The 15187-nt window shown below is 39.1% G+C and overlaps 1 protein-coding gene across 1 annotated transcript in view; it reads right to left on the bottom strand.

Annotated features, from left to right (window-relative positions):
• The window catches only part of MICU3 (mitochondrial calcium uptake family member 3), a 104550-nt gene extending 91936 nt beyond the window's left edge, over positions 1-12614 (bottom strand). Inside the window, 3 exon segments of the mRNA XM_027598495.2 lie at positions 11987-12040; positions 12042-12104; positions 12106-12614. Of these exon segments, the coding sequence (XP_027454296.2) occupies positions 11987-12040; positions 12042-12104; positions 12106-12378 (390 nt within the window). The 5' untranslated portion in view covers positions 12379-12614.
• Between the last annotated feature and the right edge of the window lie 2573 nt (positions 12615-15187).

Genomic DNA, 15187 nt, shown 5'->3' with positions numbered 1-15187 from the left:
CATTTTCATTTCATTTAAAAGAAAAAAAAAGCCATTTTCCTAATACAATATACTTCACACCTAAGAAAGATGGATAGATAACTATTATTCATTCTCTAGTTTTTCCTTAGAAAGAAAACTCTGATTTTTAGCTAGGCACAATAGCACACAGAATAAAGGTTACATTCATCAGACTTTGTTGTAGTTAGTTACATAAGCTAAGTAAAAATGACTATTTTGACTAAATTCAGGCTAGTAAAATGTAAATGAAAGTGTTTTTTTTGAGACTTCCTGAAAGGCCAGTTAAAAGGAGCTGACTCTACTATTCAGGGCCCAGGTAAATAAAGGCTAAGTGACTCATTTCTCCTGATCCCAAGCTATCTGCTTCTTATGGCACCTTACTTTCACTTATTTTAACCAAAGTTATTTCCATAATCTCTTTAATCCCTGAATTTAAAGTTGTAGAGGGCATTCATAAGTAGAAATGGGCAAGCAGATCATTTAGAGGGAGGAAGTGAGGGAAAGGAAAGGGAGGAAGCTCTATATTTTGCCAAGCTGAACAATTACATGAAGATCACAGTCGCTTTTGGATTAGGATGTAGTGCTGTGAGTGACTCAGTAGGACACCACGGCGCCTTCACAGATTTTTCTAGGTACCTCTGACCCCTCTGTCTGCCAAAACCCTGATCCCCAGTACTAGTACCAAAGGACTTAAACTCACTCCCTAGGGAGCCATTCTGCTCTCCTACATTAAGAAAGCACAGCTGTAGATACTTGAATTTTATAGTACATTTAAGAATGCCACTTTCTCAAAAAAAAAAAAAAAGAGAGAGAGAGAAATGGCACTTTTCTGTAGAATTTAAGAAACCTTCCTTAATAAAACATATCACCCAAATATGAAAGAGACATGTTTCTAGAACTTCTCTATCAGCCTATAATCAAATAACAGACCCTTGGGTCCCTGAGTAACTTCTGTTCTTATTTATCTGACAGATAATCCCTCTGTGGTTCACTTCTCCATATCGTTCCAATTTTCATCATTCTATTGAAGATCAATGTGCAAGCCAATCTGTGGCTTTAGCCATGTTCTGAATTCTGTTGGGCGGGGGATGTGGGTAAAACACCTAAGACACAAAGTGCTACTCTCCATAATTTGCCAGCAAATGGCAGAACCTTGATAAGTTTGCCTGCTTGCCTGCAGTTTTACAAAAATTTTAAAAAACTACTATAATAATTCAGGATAAGTTCGAGATTTTAATTATTTGGTGATACATATGAAATACTTTTGATAATTAAATATTTAGTTCATGGGGTGCCTGGGTGGCTCAGTCGTTAAGCGTCTGCCTTCCGCTCAGGTCATGGTCCCAGGGTCCTGGGATCGAGCCCTGCATCGGGCTCCCTGCTCAGCGGAAGCCTGCTTCTCCCTCTCCCACTCCCCCTGCTTGTGTTCCCTCTCTCACTGTGCCTCCCTCTGTCAAATAAATAAATAAAATCTTTAAAAAAAAATATTTAGTTCATAAAAGCACCCAGTGTTTGTGCTTCCAATAAAATTTAGAATATCAAAGTATGAATTACAGATTTTAATCTTACTCCCCAAATAGGATGTATTCACTTTGATTAAGCCTGTGTTATAAACCACTTGAATCAAAATTCTTACCTGACTTTGATGATGATCAACTAATCACCAGGGCTGGCAGATCAGAGGAGAACAGGACAGGCATATGCGACAATACATGTACACAGTACGGGACCAAAAGGTTACTAAGACTGGACTCTTTACTGGTAGGACATACAATCCTAATATGATCCATTTATTTGGATAGGAATCAGTATGGAGAAAGCCATCTGACAACAAAAGTTGGAGTTACACTGATCTCCTTTCACCACAAACCCTAGTCTAAAAGCTGCCTATGATTGCCCATAGGACTCCATCATTAAGTTTGATGGTAGTAACAGCTTCAAAACCTGTCTTAATCTCTTGGGGATGATAAATGAATGCGCTTGTATATATATGGAGAATTACAAGTCACCTTCCATCTTTAGAGTAGTAAGAATAAAATTAAAGTACAGTCAACCCTTGAAAAATGCAGGAGTTAGGGGCACCGAACCCCGTGCAGTTTGAAAATCCATGTATAACTTTTAATTACCACAAAACTTAACAACCAATAGCCTCCTGTTAACAGAAAGCCCTACCAATAACCTGAAAGTTGATTAACAATTATTTTGTACATTAAATGTATTCTATACTGGATTCTTACAATAAAGTAAGCTAAAGAAAAGACAACATTTGGGGCGCCTGGGGGGCTCAGTTGTTAAGCATCTGCCTTTGGCTTGAGTCATGATCCCAGGGTCTTAGGATTGAGCCCCATGTTGGGCTCCCTGCTCCGTGGGAAGCCTGCCTCTCCCTCTCCCACTCCCCCTGCTTGTGTTCCCTCTCTGGCTGTGTCTCTCTCTGTTCAATAAATAAAATCTTTAATAAAAAAAAAGATGATGTTTTAAGAAAATCATAAGAGAAAATACATTTACAGTACTGTATTTATGGAAAAAAATCTGCGTATAAGTGGACCTGCACAGTGCAAACCCCTGTTGTTCAAAGGTCAACTGCAGTTGGAAGAAGTTTAGATGATCCTATTTGAATGTAACTAATTTTAACAGGTTGGAGCTAGCTTAAACTGGACATAACCTATGGGAGCCTTTCTGACCTGATGTGAAACCGGTTAGGAAAAATCCATTTTGAATTGTTCCAAGCAATTGAATAATCCATTATATCCCTTCCAGAGAAAGAGATCATCCAAATGTCTCATCTAGTCAATATTTACGTATCAATTAGATAGATATCATCCTTATCAGAGAGCAGAAAAAAATGGAATTATTTGAAATTCTTTTATATACACTTTCTGTATTCTAAATTCTGGAGCTGGAGTATTAAATGAATAAAAGGTAACCTAGTGAATGCAGAAAAAGCAAAAAACTTGGATTCTACTTTCCCAATTTGGAAAATTAACTCTTCGATGAACAAACACTTACTATGCTAATCAATTAAATGATACAGCACTAAATTTCCACATTTTATTTTGCTTATATAATCTATCAATACGTCAAAGCATTAAGGAGCAAAGGGTTACTTAAAAAGGAAGATGAAAAACATGTCTAGAAAATCCTGTTTAGTACACAAATGACTAGGCATCTTCCTTAATGCTAGATAGATAACGCCATAAATAAAACTTGTTTGATTTTTTTAAACACATTTTTCTCCAATAGAAGTGTGTTTACACTAAACAAAGTAAAGTTACTCAAATTCTTAGTGTTTGGAACAACAATTACAGGAGATCAGTGAGAACTAACAGTCTCCAGTTTAAACTTGCCCATCAAGTTTAAATAAAAGAATAAAATCTCTAAGTGTATTGTCAGTTTGGTCCATTTCCTATGTAAGTTAAATATTACATCGTGGGTAAAAAAAAGTACTAATTAGATCATATTACTAAGGTTTATACATCTTAAAAGTGGAATAAAATAAACAAGAATTAAAATAGCAAAAGCTGTGACCATGTAGAAATATCCATTGAAAAACTTCTACATTTCATGAGCAAGTTAAAAAAGATTTCATGGTTTTCTAGTGGTTTGTGGTTTGTTTTTTTTTAATGGCTATTTCAATCCACCACTCTCCAAATCTCTATCGTGGTTACTCTACAAATTTCTATGATCTTGCTCTAAGAAGATGACATCACCTTCTATTTCACAGCAAAAATAGAAATCATCAGGCAAGAACTCCTTCAACCACTTGCCACTAAAAATGTATAATCTCTGTGTCCTCCCATCCCTTCTTCCCATTACACTGGAAATGGCATTGTTCCTATTATCTGAGATTAAATTCTTCCCTTGTGCTTTAACTTTCATTTCCCATCTGTACATTGGTTCTTGGCAAATCAATTATCCCCTCTCCTTCCTTTGGTTTAGTGTTCCTCTTCTGTCCTTCAACATTTAAACATATTTAAGGGTCTTCCTCCAAAAAAAAAAAAAAAATCAATTCTATGTTCCTTAAGCTACTGCCCTCGCTTCTCCCTTTCATGGCCAAATTTATAAAAGTGTTGTCAACACTTACTCATCTTGTCCACATCACCTTTTCTTTACCTTTACTCTCAGCTTCTCTAACTATAATTTGATTTTCACCTCCAAAATCTCACCAAGATCATCCATGACCTCCTTATTGCTAAATCCAGTGACCACTTTCTATTGCTCATCTATGATGAACTCCTCTGGTAGTGCTCATTGAAACTGACTATAGTACTTCTTGTCTGAAGTACTACCTTTTGTTGGCTTCCATGACTCTCCTGGCTTTACCAGTCTAGACATTACTTCTCAGCTTTTTGCAGGGTTCCATTTTTCTGACAGTTTTTTAAATCACTGATGTTCACCACTCTTTCCTTAGGTGCTTTTCTCTTCATGTTCTATATATTCTGAACAATGTCATCCATTCTTATGACTTTCAATGCTTGGTGATTTTCAAATCTATTGCTATAGCACAAATTTCTCTCCTAAGCCTTGACCTATGTATCCAACTGGAAGTCTCCCTTGAGCTGTCCAGAAGACACCTTGATCCATTTTAAAAACATCACTCATGCACACTCCCCCCAACCTTTTTTTCTCCTGAGGACCCAGTCTCAGTGAACTGCTGCACAATCCACCCAGTGTCCAAGACAAAAACTTGAATATCATCCCAGATTCTTCCATCTCTCTCATCCCTAAAATCTAGTCAACTACCAATCCTGTTGATCCTACCTCTTGAATCTCTCTCCAATGCAGCAACTTCTCATTGCTTCACTGCTATTTCCCTAGTAAAGTTATAACCATTTCTTGTCTAAAGAAAGCTCAGGTCATGATCCCAGGGTCCTGGGATCGAGTCCCACATCGGGCTCCCAGCTCAGCGGGGAGCCTGCTTCTCCCTCTGACCCTCTCCCCTCTCATGCTGTTTCTCTCTCTCTCTCAAATAAATAAATAAAATCTTTAAAAAAAAAAAAAGAAATATTATGGGTAAAAACCGTTTGAGATGTATTTTTTTAATTAAAGAATACAGAGAATCATACCCTCTAACATTCTCATCGAAGAAGTAATCTTACCTGGCCTCCTCCTTTTCAGCATTGCATCCCTCCCTCTATATTCCCTATCCAGTCAAAGTGATATTCCTAAAATGCAAATTTAATTATATCATCCTCGTGCCTAAACATCTGTCAATGCCTCCCTATTACTCTTAAGGTAAAGTTCAAATTCCTTGAAAAGTCTTAGAAGGTCTTGTACTATCTGCCTCCTGATTACCTTCTAGCCTAAAGTCTGTCTGATCACTCCTGCCTCAAATTCTCTGCTATACATCCACACTGATCTTTCAATTCTGGAAACACGCTATGCTTGTTCCCACACATGTTATTTCCTCCTGGAACACACTTCTTCACCCACTTTGCCTCCGTGTTTCCCTAATAATTCCTACCTATCTTTTAAATCTCAATTTAGACCTTAACTTCCCCCAGGAAGCCACACTTAATGTCCCAAGCCTGGGTTTTATCTCCTTCCTATATGATCCCATAGTATACTCTATTTTTCCCATCACATCACTTTAGCATATTGCATTATAATTATTCTGTATCCTCACTATACTGTAAGCTACAAAAGGACATGAATTTTATTTCATCCATCACTATATCTCTAGTCCCTACTACACTTCAATAAACATTCCTTGAGTAAAGTATTTGAATGAATAAATGGATGAGTGGAAAGATGGATAAATTGTTTCTAAATGGGACATGAGATGGAAATCTTGATCTTACGGCTCTGCAACTGAAAGTAACTGCTTAATAGATGATAATAGATGAATCTTAAAAATTATTAATTATTTGGATAGAATTATGTACTCTAAGATAAATGATCTTCCCGAATACTTTTCCAGGAACAGGAAAGGTAATACTCTTTAGCATTTTATGTATACTATTTAAAAGAGAAAGAAATGGAGGGAGAAGATATTAAAGGAGCCATTTAGTGACAGAACTGCTATGTTGATAGCAACTAAGAAACTTTTGGAAAACTGGTACAGGAATCTGGTAGTCAATAGTTTAGATATATAATTTTACATGAGCAACCACCTCAAAGTAAAATATTAAAGTAATACTAAAAGATTAAGGACTCTAAAGAGAATGAATTTGCTGTCTTCTCATATAGAGAGAAAACAAAAATGTATGCATTCTGCATCTACTATCTAATGAAATTGCAATTAATGAATTCAGATATACTACTAATGCTATGACTCAGTGTCCAATCATTAATCCTCAAAGATAACACCAAGAAGTAATACACCCATTATTTTCCCTTGCATTAATTTTCTAATCTCTAAAGTCAAATGCAAATTTACATGGATGAGGTGATTTTGTGAAAGCAAGCTTTTTAAAGAACTGTAATAATAAAATATTGTGACTTATTTCAGGATTTAAAATTCACTCATTCAGTCATTAAATAAGAATTTATTAAAATCTTATGAGCTACAAAATTTATGTGCTATATGGAGGATGAATGAAACCTCCCTCAAAGAAGCTTCAAAAATTTAGGGTTAATATAACTGTTCTAATAATCTCAAATATCTTCTTTAATCTTTAGGCAGAAAATGGCATCCATTTCCAAAAATTATTAAAGATAAATTATATATTCAATCAATAAGAGGAAAGCTATACTTTACTTTCTTAGTATCCATAACAGTCCAGCCCCAAATTATATAAACAGAATTATGTGTCAGATGTGAGAATCAACTAGAAGTCACATTAAACCCAAATACTATTTACCTGAATTCCAATTCAAAATACAACTCAATGTTATTATATTTTTTTAAAGTGGAGATTATGTAGATCAAGGGAAAAAACCTGTATACACCTTCATTCAAGCTGATTGCTGTGCATTATTTGACAATTTCCAAGTCTTAGAAGAGAATTACAGATGAGGATTTTTTAATTTAAGTTCAAAGTCATGACAGTTTCATTTCCTGATTCTCATTGTCGATCTGAATAAAAAGACATCCATAGGGCGCCTGAGTGGCTCAGTTGGTTAAACGACTGCCTTCGGCTCAAGTCATGATCCTGGAGTCCTGGGATCGAGTCCCGCATCGGGCTCCCTGCTCAGCGAGGAACCTGCTTCTCCCTCTGGCCCTCCCCCCTCCCATGTTCTTTCTCTCTCATTCTCACTATCTCAAAATAAATAAATAAATCTTTAAAAAAAAAAAAAAACATCCATAAAATGTTGTAAGTATCTTTCATTGCAACCCAGACAAAAAGTATTGCACTTCTATAACTCCTGGCTTGGTATAATCAGAAAGAGGATATATTTTTTTTTTCCAAATTCATCCAAATTTTATTCTGTGATTTACTTAGAAAAAAAATCTACACTCAAATCACTCTATGTGGGGGGATCAATAACATGGTCAGGCCACTAGAAGAAATGTACGTGGAATCTGGTGGATCTGACACTGAGTGATTCAGAAAGCAAAAAGCGGGAATCACCCACCTAGTGTAGCCTCCTCTACAAAATGTTCTTCTACACAGAATTAACCGATCCTTCCCTCACTCTATAAAAAGTGAGGGATCTTCTCTATTTACACATTCATCAAAGTCTTTGATATTCTGGGAAAGAATAAGCATAACTTCCTGTTTCAAAATGTGCTGCCTTAAAAAGAGGTTGGAATAGATATACAGTGACAGAAATAAAAAATGCTTGATTATTGGCAATTATTATAGAACTATACCAAAGAGATACAAATATTGTTCTCTTTTCCACTTGAGAGTAAAACTATGTGCAAGTCATAAAATAGATGTGTTCTGTACAATAAGTAAAATATGGATTAAAGTGTATTAAGCAACCTAAATTTTTTTATCTTGAATCTGAAACAAAAAGGCAGTCCTAGAACAAAATTTTTCCCAGTAATAAAAATAATGTTTTAAGGCTAAAATTGTAGGGTTCTAAACAGAATCTTGTCACCATCTCTTTACAATATTAATAAAGTTCAAGGCCATGTCTACTGAAAAGTTTTGGCAAGCCAAACTCGCACAATTAAAATAAATATAGTGTCACGTGATTGGTCTCCCAAAGCCTGGAATTTTGACCTTGACTGAAGTCTTCTGACACCTAATGCTATAAATAACCAGCATTTAGCTGAACAAAATATTAAACTATTAATTCTCACAGAATGTGGTTGTGCCTTTTCAGTGCATATGTCCTGTGCAAATGTTTAGCATGGGCTTATTCATTTGACAAATATTTATTGTGTGTCTACCAGGGCTAGGCCCCATATCAAGCAATGAAGATATAAAGGAGACCACGACCAACACAATGCCTCTCCTTAAAGAGCTAAAAAAAGCAGAGAAGACAAAAAAAATTGCAAAAAGTCATCACCTAGTAGTATAGGTAAACAGGGGCATTTTAATATCTATAGAGTAAGGGAAAGCCTCCTGGAGGAAGTTGAGAGGCAATGTCTTAAAAACAAAAATCTTCAAGGCTATGGTAACAGAACTGTATATCTGTAAGCTACTGCTATTCATGCCCATCAGTTAAATTCTATAGTCTCATAACATGTACAGGTTAATTTATTGCTAGGCTTATGTTTAGCATAACATGCTGCTTAAAAGAAGTTTTATAAATCAAAGGTTCTTATAGTTTTAAATCACAAAAGGAATAATTTCTACCAGTTCAGGAAAATCAAATGAGTATAATGAGTAAAGTGGCAAAACAGCTTTCAATATTTCTGAATAATGGCAGACTGACCTCATGAGTCTCTTTCAATCTCTTTCTCTCTTAACCACATTAAAATCATAGTAAACGGAATTTTTTTTAAAAGATAGAAACATATAAGAACTAAGAAAGAGAAAAAGGAAAAGAGACTAAAACAATCAAAAGAATTCATCAAATTTTTATAAAATGGAGACGGATGAATGATAATTGACATAGAGGGGCAGAGGCAATACCTGAGTACTGAGGAGGAGGAAACCAAATGGAAGTGAGCTGACTGGAGATACAGACCCCAGAAAGGTTAAGACCTTGGGAATTCAAGGAGTTGTGAAGCCAGAGTGTGATGGGACTGAAAACACAGTAAAAACATCATTGGATACTTCCCCAACACGGGCTCTCACGTATGGGTGCATGTGCACCTGCATCTAGATTACAGCTCCTCCAACCTCTCCTATTCTTTGGAGAAACTCAGTGACACCAGAGAAAAGGACTTAGAAAACACTGACATTTGGGGGCGCCTGGGTGGCTCAACCGGTTAAGCGTCTGACTCTTGATTTCAGTTCAGGTAATGATCTCAGGGTTGTGAGACTGAGACGGGCTGCATTGGGCTCCTCGCTGGGCGTGAAGCCTGCTTAAGATTCTCTGTGTCTTCCTCTGCCGATCCCCCCTCCCTCTCTAAAACAAAACAAAACAAAATAAAAAAAACCACTGACATTTGGATGCCACTCTATTAAAAAGCCCAGATCACCAAATGAAAAGCCATTCTCATGTATAAATAGCTTCTGAGTAGCTCTCAAATATAGAAAGGCAACAACCACAGATATATGAGGAAAACTTCCAAAATGAAAGTGAGAGCTTAGAAAATCAAACAGGAATAAAAATTAACCTGGAAGAAACAACACAATGCATGAAGTGGAAGACAATGAAAAAACAAAACAAAACTATGATTAATATCCTTATAGTAAAAAGAGAAATTTAGCAGCCATAAAACAAAAACAGAAGGCTGTACCACAGGAACATTAGAGAACAAAAAATAGTTTTAAGTTAAAAAATTAGGATAGCTGAAATAAAACTTTCAATAGGACAGCTGGAAGATAAAGTCAAAGATATCTCCCATAAAAACAAGCAAACAAGCAAGATCAAAAAGTTAGAATAGAATATTAGAATTAGATTAGGATCTGTCAGGAGGCATAACTTCAGACTAACAGAGGTTCCAGAAAAAGAAAACAGAGAAAATGGAGAAAGGGAAATTGTCAAAGAAATAATACAAGAAGAGCACACAGAACTTTCAAACATGAATTTCTATATTGAAAGGATCCTTAAGTTCCTAGCACAATAAATGAAAAAATGCCCACATAAAGCTCTTATTATGAGTTTCATATAGCAGGGTAAGAAGAGATTATAAAAGTTTTCAGGGCTCCTGGGTGGCTTAGTCAGTTAAGCATCTACCTTCAGCTCAGGTCATGATCCCAGGGTCATGGGATCGAGTGCCGCATCAGTCTCTCTGCTTGGCAGGGAGTCTGCTTCTCCCTCTACCCTTCCCCACTGCTCGTGATCTCTCAATTCTAACTATTTAAAATGTATTAATTCATTTAATTTTCATAACTATGAGGAAGAAACTATTAAGTGTGGTCTTTTAAAAACTACATACTATTTCTCAACTTTAAAAGTAAAATTAATTTTAGGGGTGTCTGGGTGGCTCGGTTGGTTGAGCATCTGCTTTTGGCTCAGGTCATGATCTCAGGGTCCTGGGAGGGAGCCCCAAGTGGGGCTCCCTGCTCAGCGGGGAGTTTGCCTCTCCCTCTGCACCACCCCCCGTCACGTGCCTGTGTGCGCACTCTCTCTCTCAAAAAAAATAAATGAAATCTTAAAAAAAAAGGTAAAATTAATTTTAAAAAAAGAAGAAAATACTGTTTTAATGCTCTCTACCTTCCTAATCTGTTCCCAGATCAATTATGGTTGATGAAAAAATTCTGTCTTGGTCAATGGGGGACACAAGTTTAATGTATGGGGGGTGGGGAGAAGAGGAGAGGGAGATGAAAGTTGAGGGTATGTGCTGCTAGCATTTTAAGTATTCATTGTATAAAAGTACTTATCTTATGTATTTATAATTTGCAGCTAGAAGGTCCATGGCACAGTGGATTCCCTGATTTAAATGCATCAACGACCTCCACCAAAAGAACTGATGCACTCATCTCGGACCACCAATATGTATTTGGGCAAAGAATAAAGAATCTATACATTTCCTTAACGTTAAAAACAGAATAGCTACCTCTTTTCTAAATTACTGTCATCTAAGCTCTTCATACTCTTTAGTCTTGCAAAGAAAATTTCCCTAAATGACTCCTAGTCATTTACATGACTATTTATTAAATACAACGATATGACAAAAGCATCGTGCCGCACTCACTCTTACCCTCATCTTTACCTTACATTATCAGTTGCATAATGATACCTGAACATTTCCACCTGAAGATCTGTAGGAGTTAGCCTCATTCGGTTTCCTATATGTGCCGTCCTATCCATCTTCTCACTTATTTTCCTTACTTAAGAGTTTCTGATTTGGGGGGGGGGTGGGGGGCGGGATATACTCTTTTGAATAGATTTTTTTGTTTTTTTCCGTTTCCAATCTGGGGATATCTTCATTCTTTCTGACCTATAATAAGGAAGTTACACAGTTTTGGCATTTACTCCCTTGGGACTAATAAAGTGCTATGCAGTAATGTCGTTGCTTTTGAGACCTCAGACCACTGCTTCAACACTCATCCTACTGCACTGGACCTCCTGGATCATTTGCTGTTACCTGGTCCAGCCTGGGCGTTCCTATCTCTCACATACCCAGGCCTCCACGTTCTTCCTGGTATACCCTTGACTTCTTTGTAGTCGTTTTGTTTTGTTTTGTTTTGTCTTGGTTTGGGGTTTTGATTAATAGGTGGTACCTGCAGCAACCTCTGAGGTCCTGATGCATCAATGACAGCATCTTCTATGTCTTCCCAACAGCTGGGTGAACACACCCTGGACTGCCTGGCCTACGTCTCGGTCTCGGTCTCCCGGGAGGTACCCATCTGCCACCGCAGACCTCACACTGCGACAGCCTCCAATGTCCGGTGTCACGGTGGCCCACAGTCCCAAGCGCACCCAGCAGGACTGTCGCACCCTCCCTCCCGGCGCTCAGGTGGAACACCTTGGCGGCCCTACCCTCGGGCGTCACCTGCGGGTCAGTCCCAGCGCGCGCACGCGCTCACGCACCTACCGTTTCCTTGGCAGCCGCGACCGGGATAGGAAGCAGCCCCCGGCCGCGGGGCGGGGTCCTCCGGCTCCACAGCCGAGCTCTCCGAGGGGGCGCCCCGGGGCGGGTGCCCACGCGGAGTCGGACCGCGGGTCCCCATACAGCTGGTAGCACACAAGGCCGACCAGACCCCCGCCGGCCGCTGCCGCGATGCTCAGCTCCCCCCAGCGCCTCCGCCACCTCCAAGCCGCCTCAGCCACAGCCCCCTCTTCCTCCTCCCGGCAGGAGAAGGGCCGGCCAGGCGGGCCCGGGGCTACCCCCGCAGGCCGCCCCCACGGCCCAGGAAAGGGATGATGAGGGCAGGGCGGAGGCGGGAGCCGAGGCGGCGGCCACAGGAGCCTCCGCAGTGCAGCCATTGCGGGAGCTGCCCGCACCAGAGCTAAGAGGCAGCGGGAGGGGGTGGGGGGGGGGCGGGCAACGAAACCTCGCGAGAAGTCGGTGTGCGGAGGTTCGATGCTGTCCGAGGGCGACCCCCTTCAAACATGCGGCCTGGGGTACCCTGTAGCCGGCCTTCAGCTGGGGCGACCGGGGGGTCTCGGGCCGGGAGATCCTGGGGGAAGGGGGCGGATCCCGGCTACTCCTCCGCCCGGCACTCCTGTCTCAACGCCGCAGTATAACTGCGCCTGCCCCGGCAGCACCTGACAGCGGCGAGAAACCCAACACCGCAGGGTACAGACAAGTCAGCAGAACTTCAAAGATCCCTGGTGTGCGGGGGGTGGTCCAGCGTCCGTCCGCAAACTCGCCCATCGACTTTGCTTTGCTGGGTGGGTTCTGAATCATTGGTAGTGCTCCTCTAGGAAAGTCACGTCCCCTGACACAAGGTCACGAAAAATCTGCAATTGTATCTTCAGGTGTAGAGTAAAAACGAGGTAAAGTGTGGCCCAAGTCAAAAAGATGGCAGATTAAGTCAAAGGCTGTTTTGACTACACAGTGACAGCTTCTGGACTTTTAATGGGCGCAGGCTAACATTTTTTAGTTACAATTAATATTTTTTTTAAAAAATCATTACCATACTTGTGGTCACTCAGTTCAACAAATCAGAAGCGTCTTGAAAGATACCCTTACTTTTGTAGGGATGCTGTTGGTATAAGTATAAAATAGTGTGATTGTGTCGTCTTTATTTTTATTATTGCTATAGCTGTTTGTTGCTACCTTGTCAGTGTCACTTCTATGAGAAAGTGTATATGACATTCTTACCAGTTTCCCACTCCTGAGCCCAGTTTTGGTTAACTGAGTAATGCTGGCTTTGGTCTCTACTCTGGAATGGGTGCCAGGTCCCCTAAAATATTCTGCATCTAGGGGTGTAAACAACAAAATCCAGTTGTCTCTACTGAGCTATAGTCACAAGGGAATTAGATCAGTTGATTCTGGCAATTCTTATAAAGACTAGGGCAAACAAAATGAGGTTTTCTGACCCAGATCTTGCTATTCCCCATTCCTCACTAACAGGAATGAGGAAGACTAGCTCCTTGTGTTATCAAGACAATTCCTTCCATTTCTGCCTTCTTTGAATTTTGGGAAATTCTGTATTCCCAAAGAAAAATTTATTCTCTGGATATATAACACAGTTCTTCTTCTGGCATTGTTTACTTTGAACTGAACACAATTTCCGGATTTTCTCATAAATTTCCAACATGGCCTGATGGCAGAATTCTTGGACAGACCAATGAATTTTATTACTTGTAGATTTAGGTTTGTCAGGTTCTCACAGAGCTTTGGATAAAGCTCTCTCTGTATGCAAAAATTATTCTAATTACAATTTCTACAGTACTTTCCCTCTAAAAGCAAAATTTCCAAAAGAATATTGCTTTCTTCTCTGTGATTATAGCTACATAAAAATAACCAAATTCCTTCATTACTTGATATTTTCCTAGGTTTACTTTTCAAGGGGAAAAATTATAGGAAAACATGATATTAGGAATTTGGGACATTTGGAAATTAAAGATAATATTAGATCATATAGATTTAGTCCAATTTCTTTCAACTTTTATGTCAATTCTCCTGCGCATTAATAATATCCAAAAAATGTCCCTATTCCACAGTGAGAGTCCATACCTTCAAAAAAAAATTCACTTATGTTCACTATGATCTAAGTAAAAAGAAATGCTCTGAAGCATTTTAAAATGTTTACAACAGCAGGGATCAAGCCAAAGAAGTTTTATCAAGAAAGCATATTTATCATATGGAGCAATAAACTAGGCAGCAAAAGATTTGGACTCTTGGTTTTGCCACATCTTAGTTGCATAAACTTATAATGCTTTGAAGGCCACAGTTTCCTATAAAATAATGAAATTGAATAGGTGATCACCTTCTGAACGCATGGTCCTAATTAACCAAAATGCTCCAAGCATACCAAGCATATGTATACAAATACTTCAGAGCATTTTTCACATCATTTCTCTTTTCAAAACCTATAAATACCCTACAATTGCTTTCTTTCCTATTAAAATTCCATACAATGACCTAATTATTTTAACCTTTCACTGTTTTTTTAAATTGTAAATAAACAAGTGACTTTTAAAAATGTGAAATTTAAGTGTAATATGTGTCATGCCTCGGCAGAAATGTCTTGTTTAACAATAGTCCTATTTAAATATTCTGCTTACCTTATGTGACTCAATCTGAGCGCCAGAATTTTGACTAGTTAAAAAAAGGAGCAGAGCACCTGAGTGGCTCATTCAGCTAAGCGTCTGCCTTCGGCTCAGGTCATGATCCCAATGTCATGGGATCAAGCCCTGCGTTGGGCTCCCTGCTCGGCAGGGCAGTCTGCTTCTCCCTCTGCTGTTGCTCCACCTTGTGCTCTCCCTTTCTCTCACTTGTGCTCTCTCTCTCTCAAATTAAATAAATAAAATCTTTAAAAAGAATGAGCAATTATATCTAAGGCCCCTACATCAGGGCACATGAGTCCCCTACCAGCAGGTGCACTCAATTCTGACAGAGTGAAGTTACCAGCCAAAGAGCAAGGCTGCAGCAAGCCCCTTCTCTCTTGGGAAAGTTGTCATAAAATTATCCCCATCTTCAGCACTGCCTTCCCTAGGGTACAATTGGCAAATTCAAAGGAGAAAGTGAAAGTGGTGGGGAAGAGATGTTCTCTGGGGCCATAGCTTTTTCTTGGTCTTTGTCTTTATAGGACTAGCCACTAAGAGTCTGGAACTCAATTTTTCA

Source organism: Zalophus californianus, chromosome 2 (genome assembly GCF_009762305.2).
Source record: "Zalophus californianus isolate mZalCal1 chromosome 2, mZalCal1.pri.v2, whole genome shotgun sequence".
NCBI classification, from domain to species: domain Eukaryota; kingdom Metazoa; phylum Chordata; class Mammalia; order Carnivora; family Otariidae; genus Zalophus; species Zalophus californianus.
Note: the sequence above shows the minus strand (reverse complement) of the source record. Positions and strands in the feature narration are given on the sequence as shown.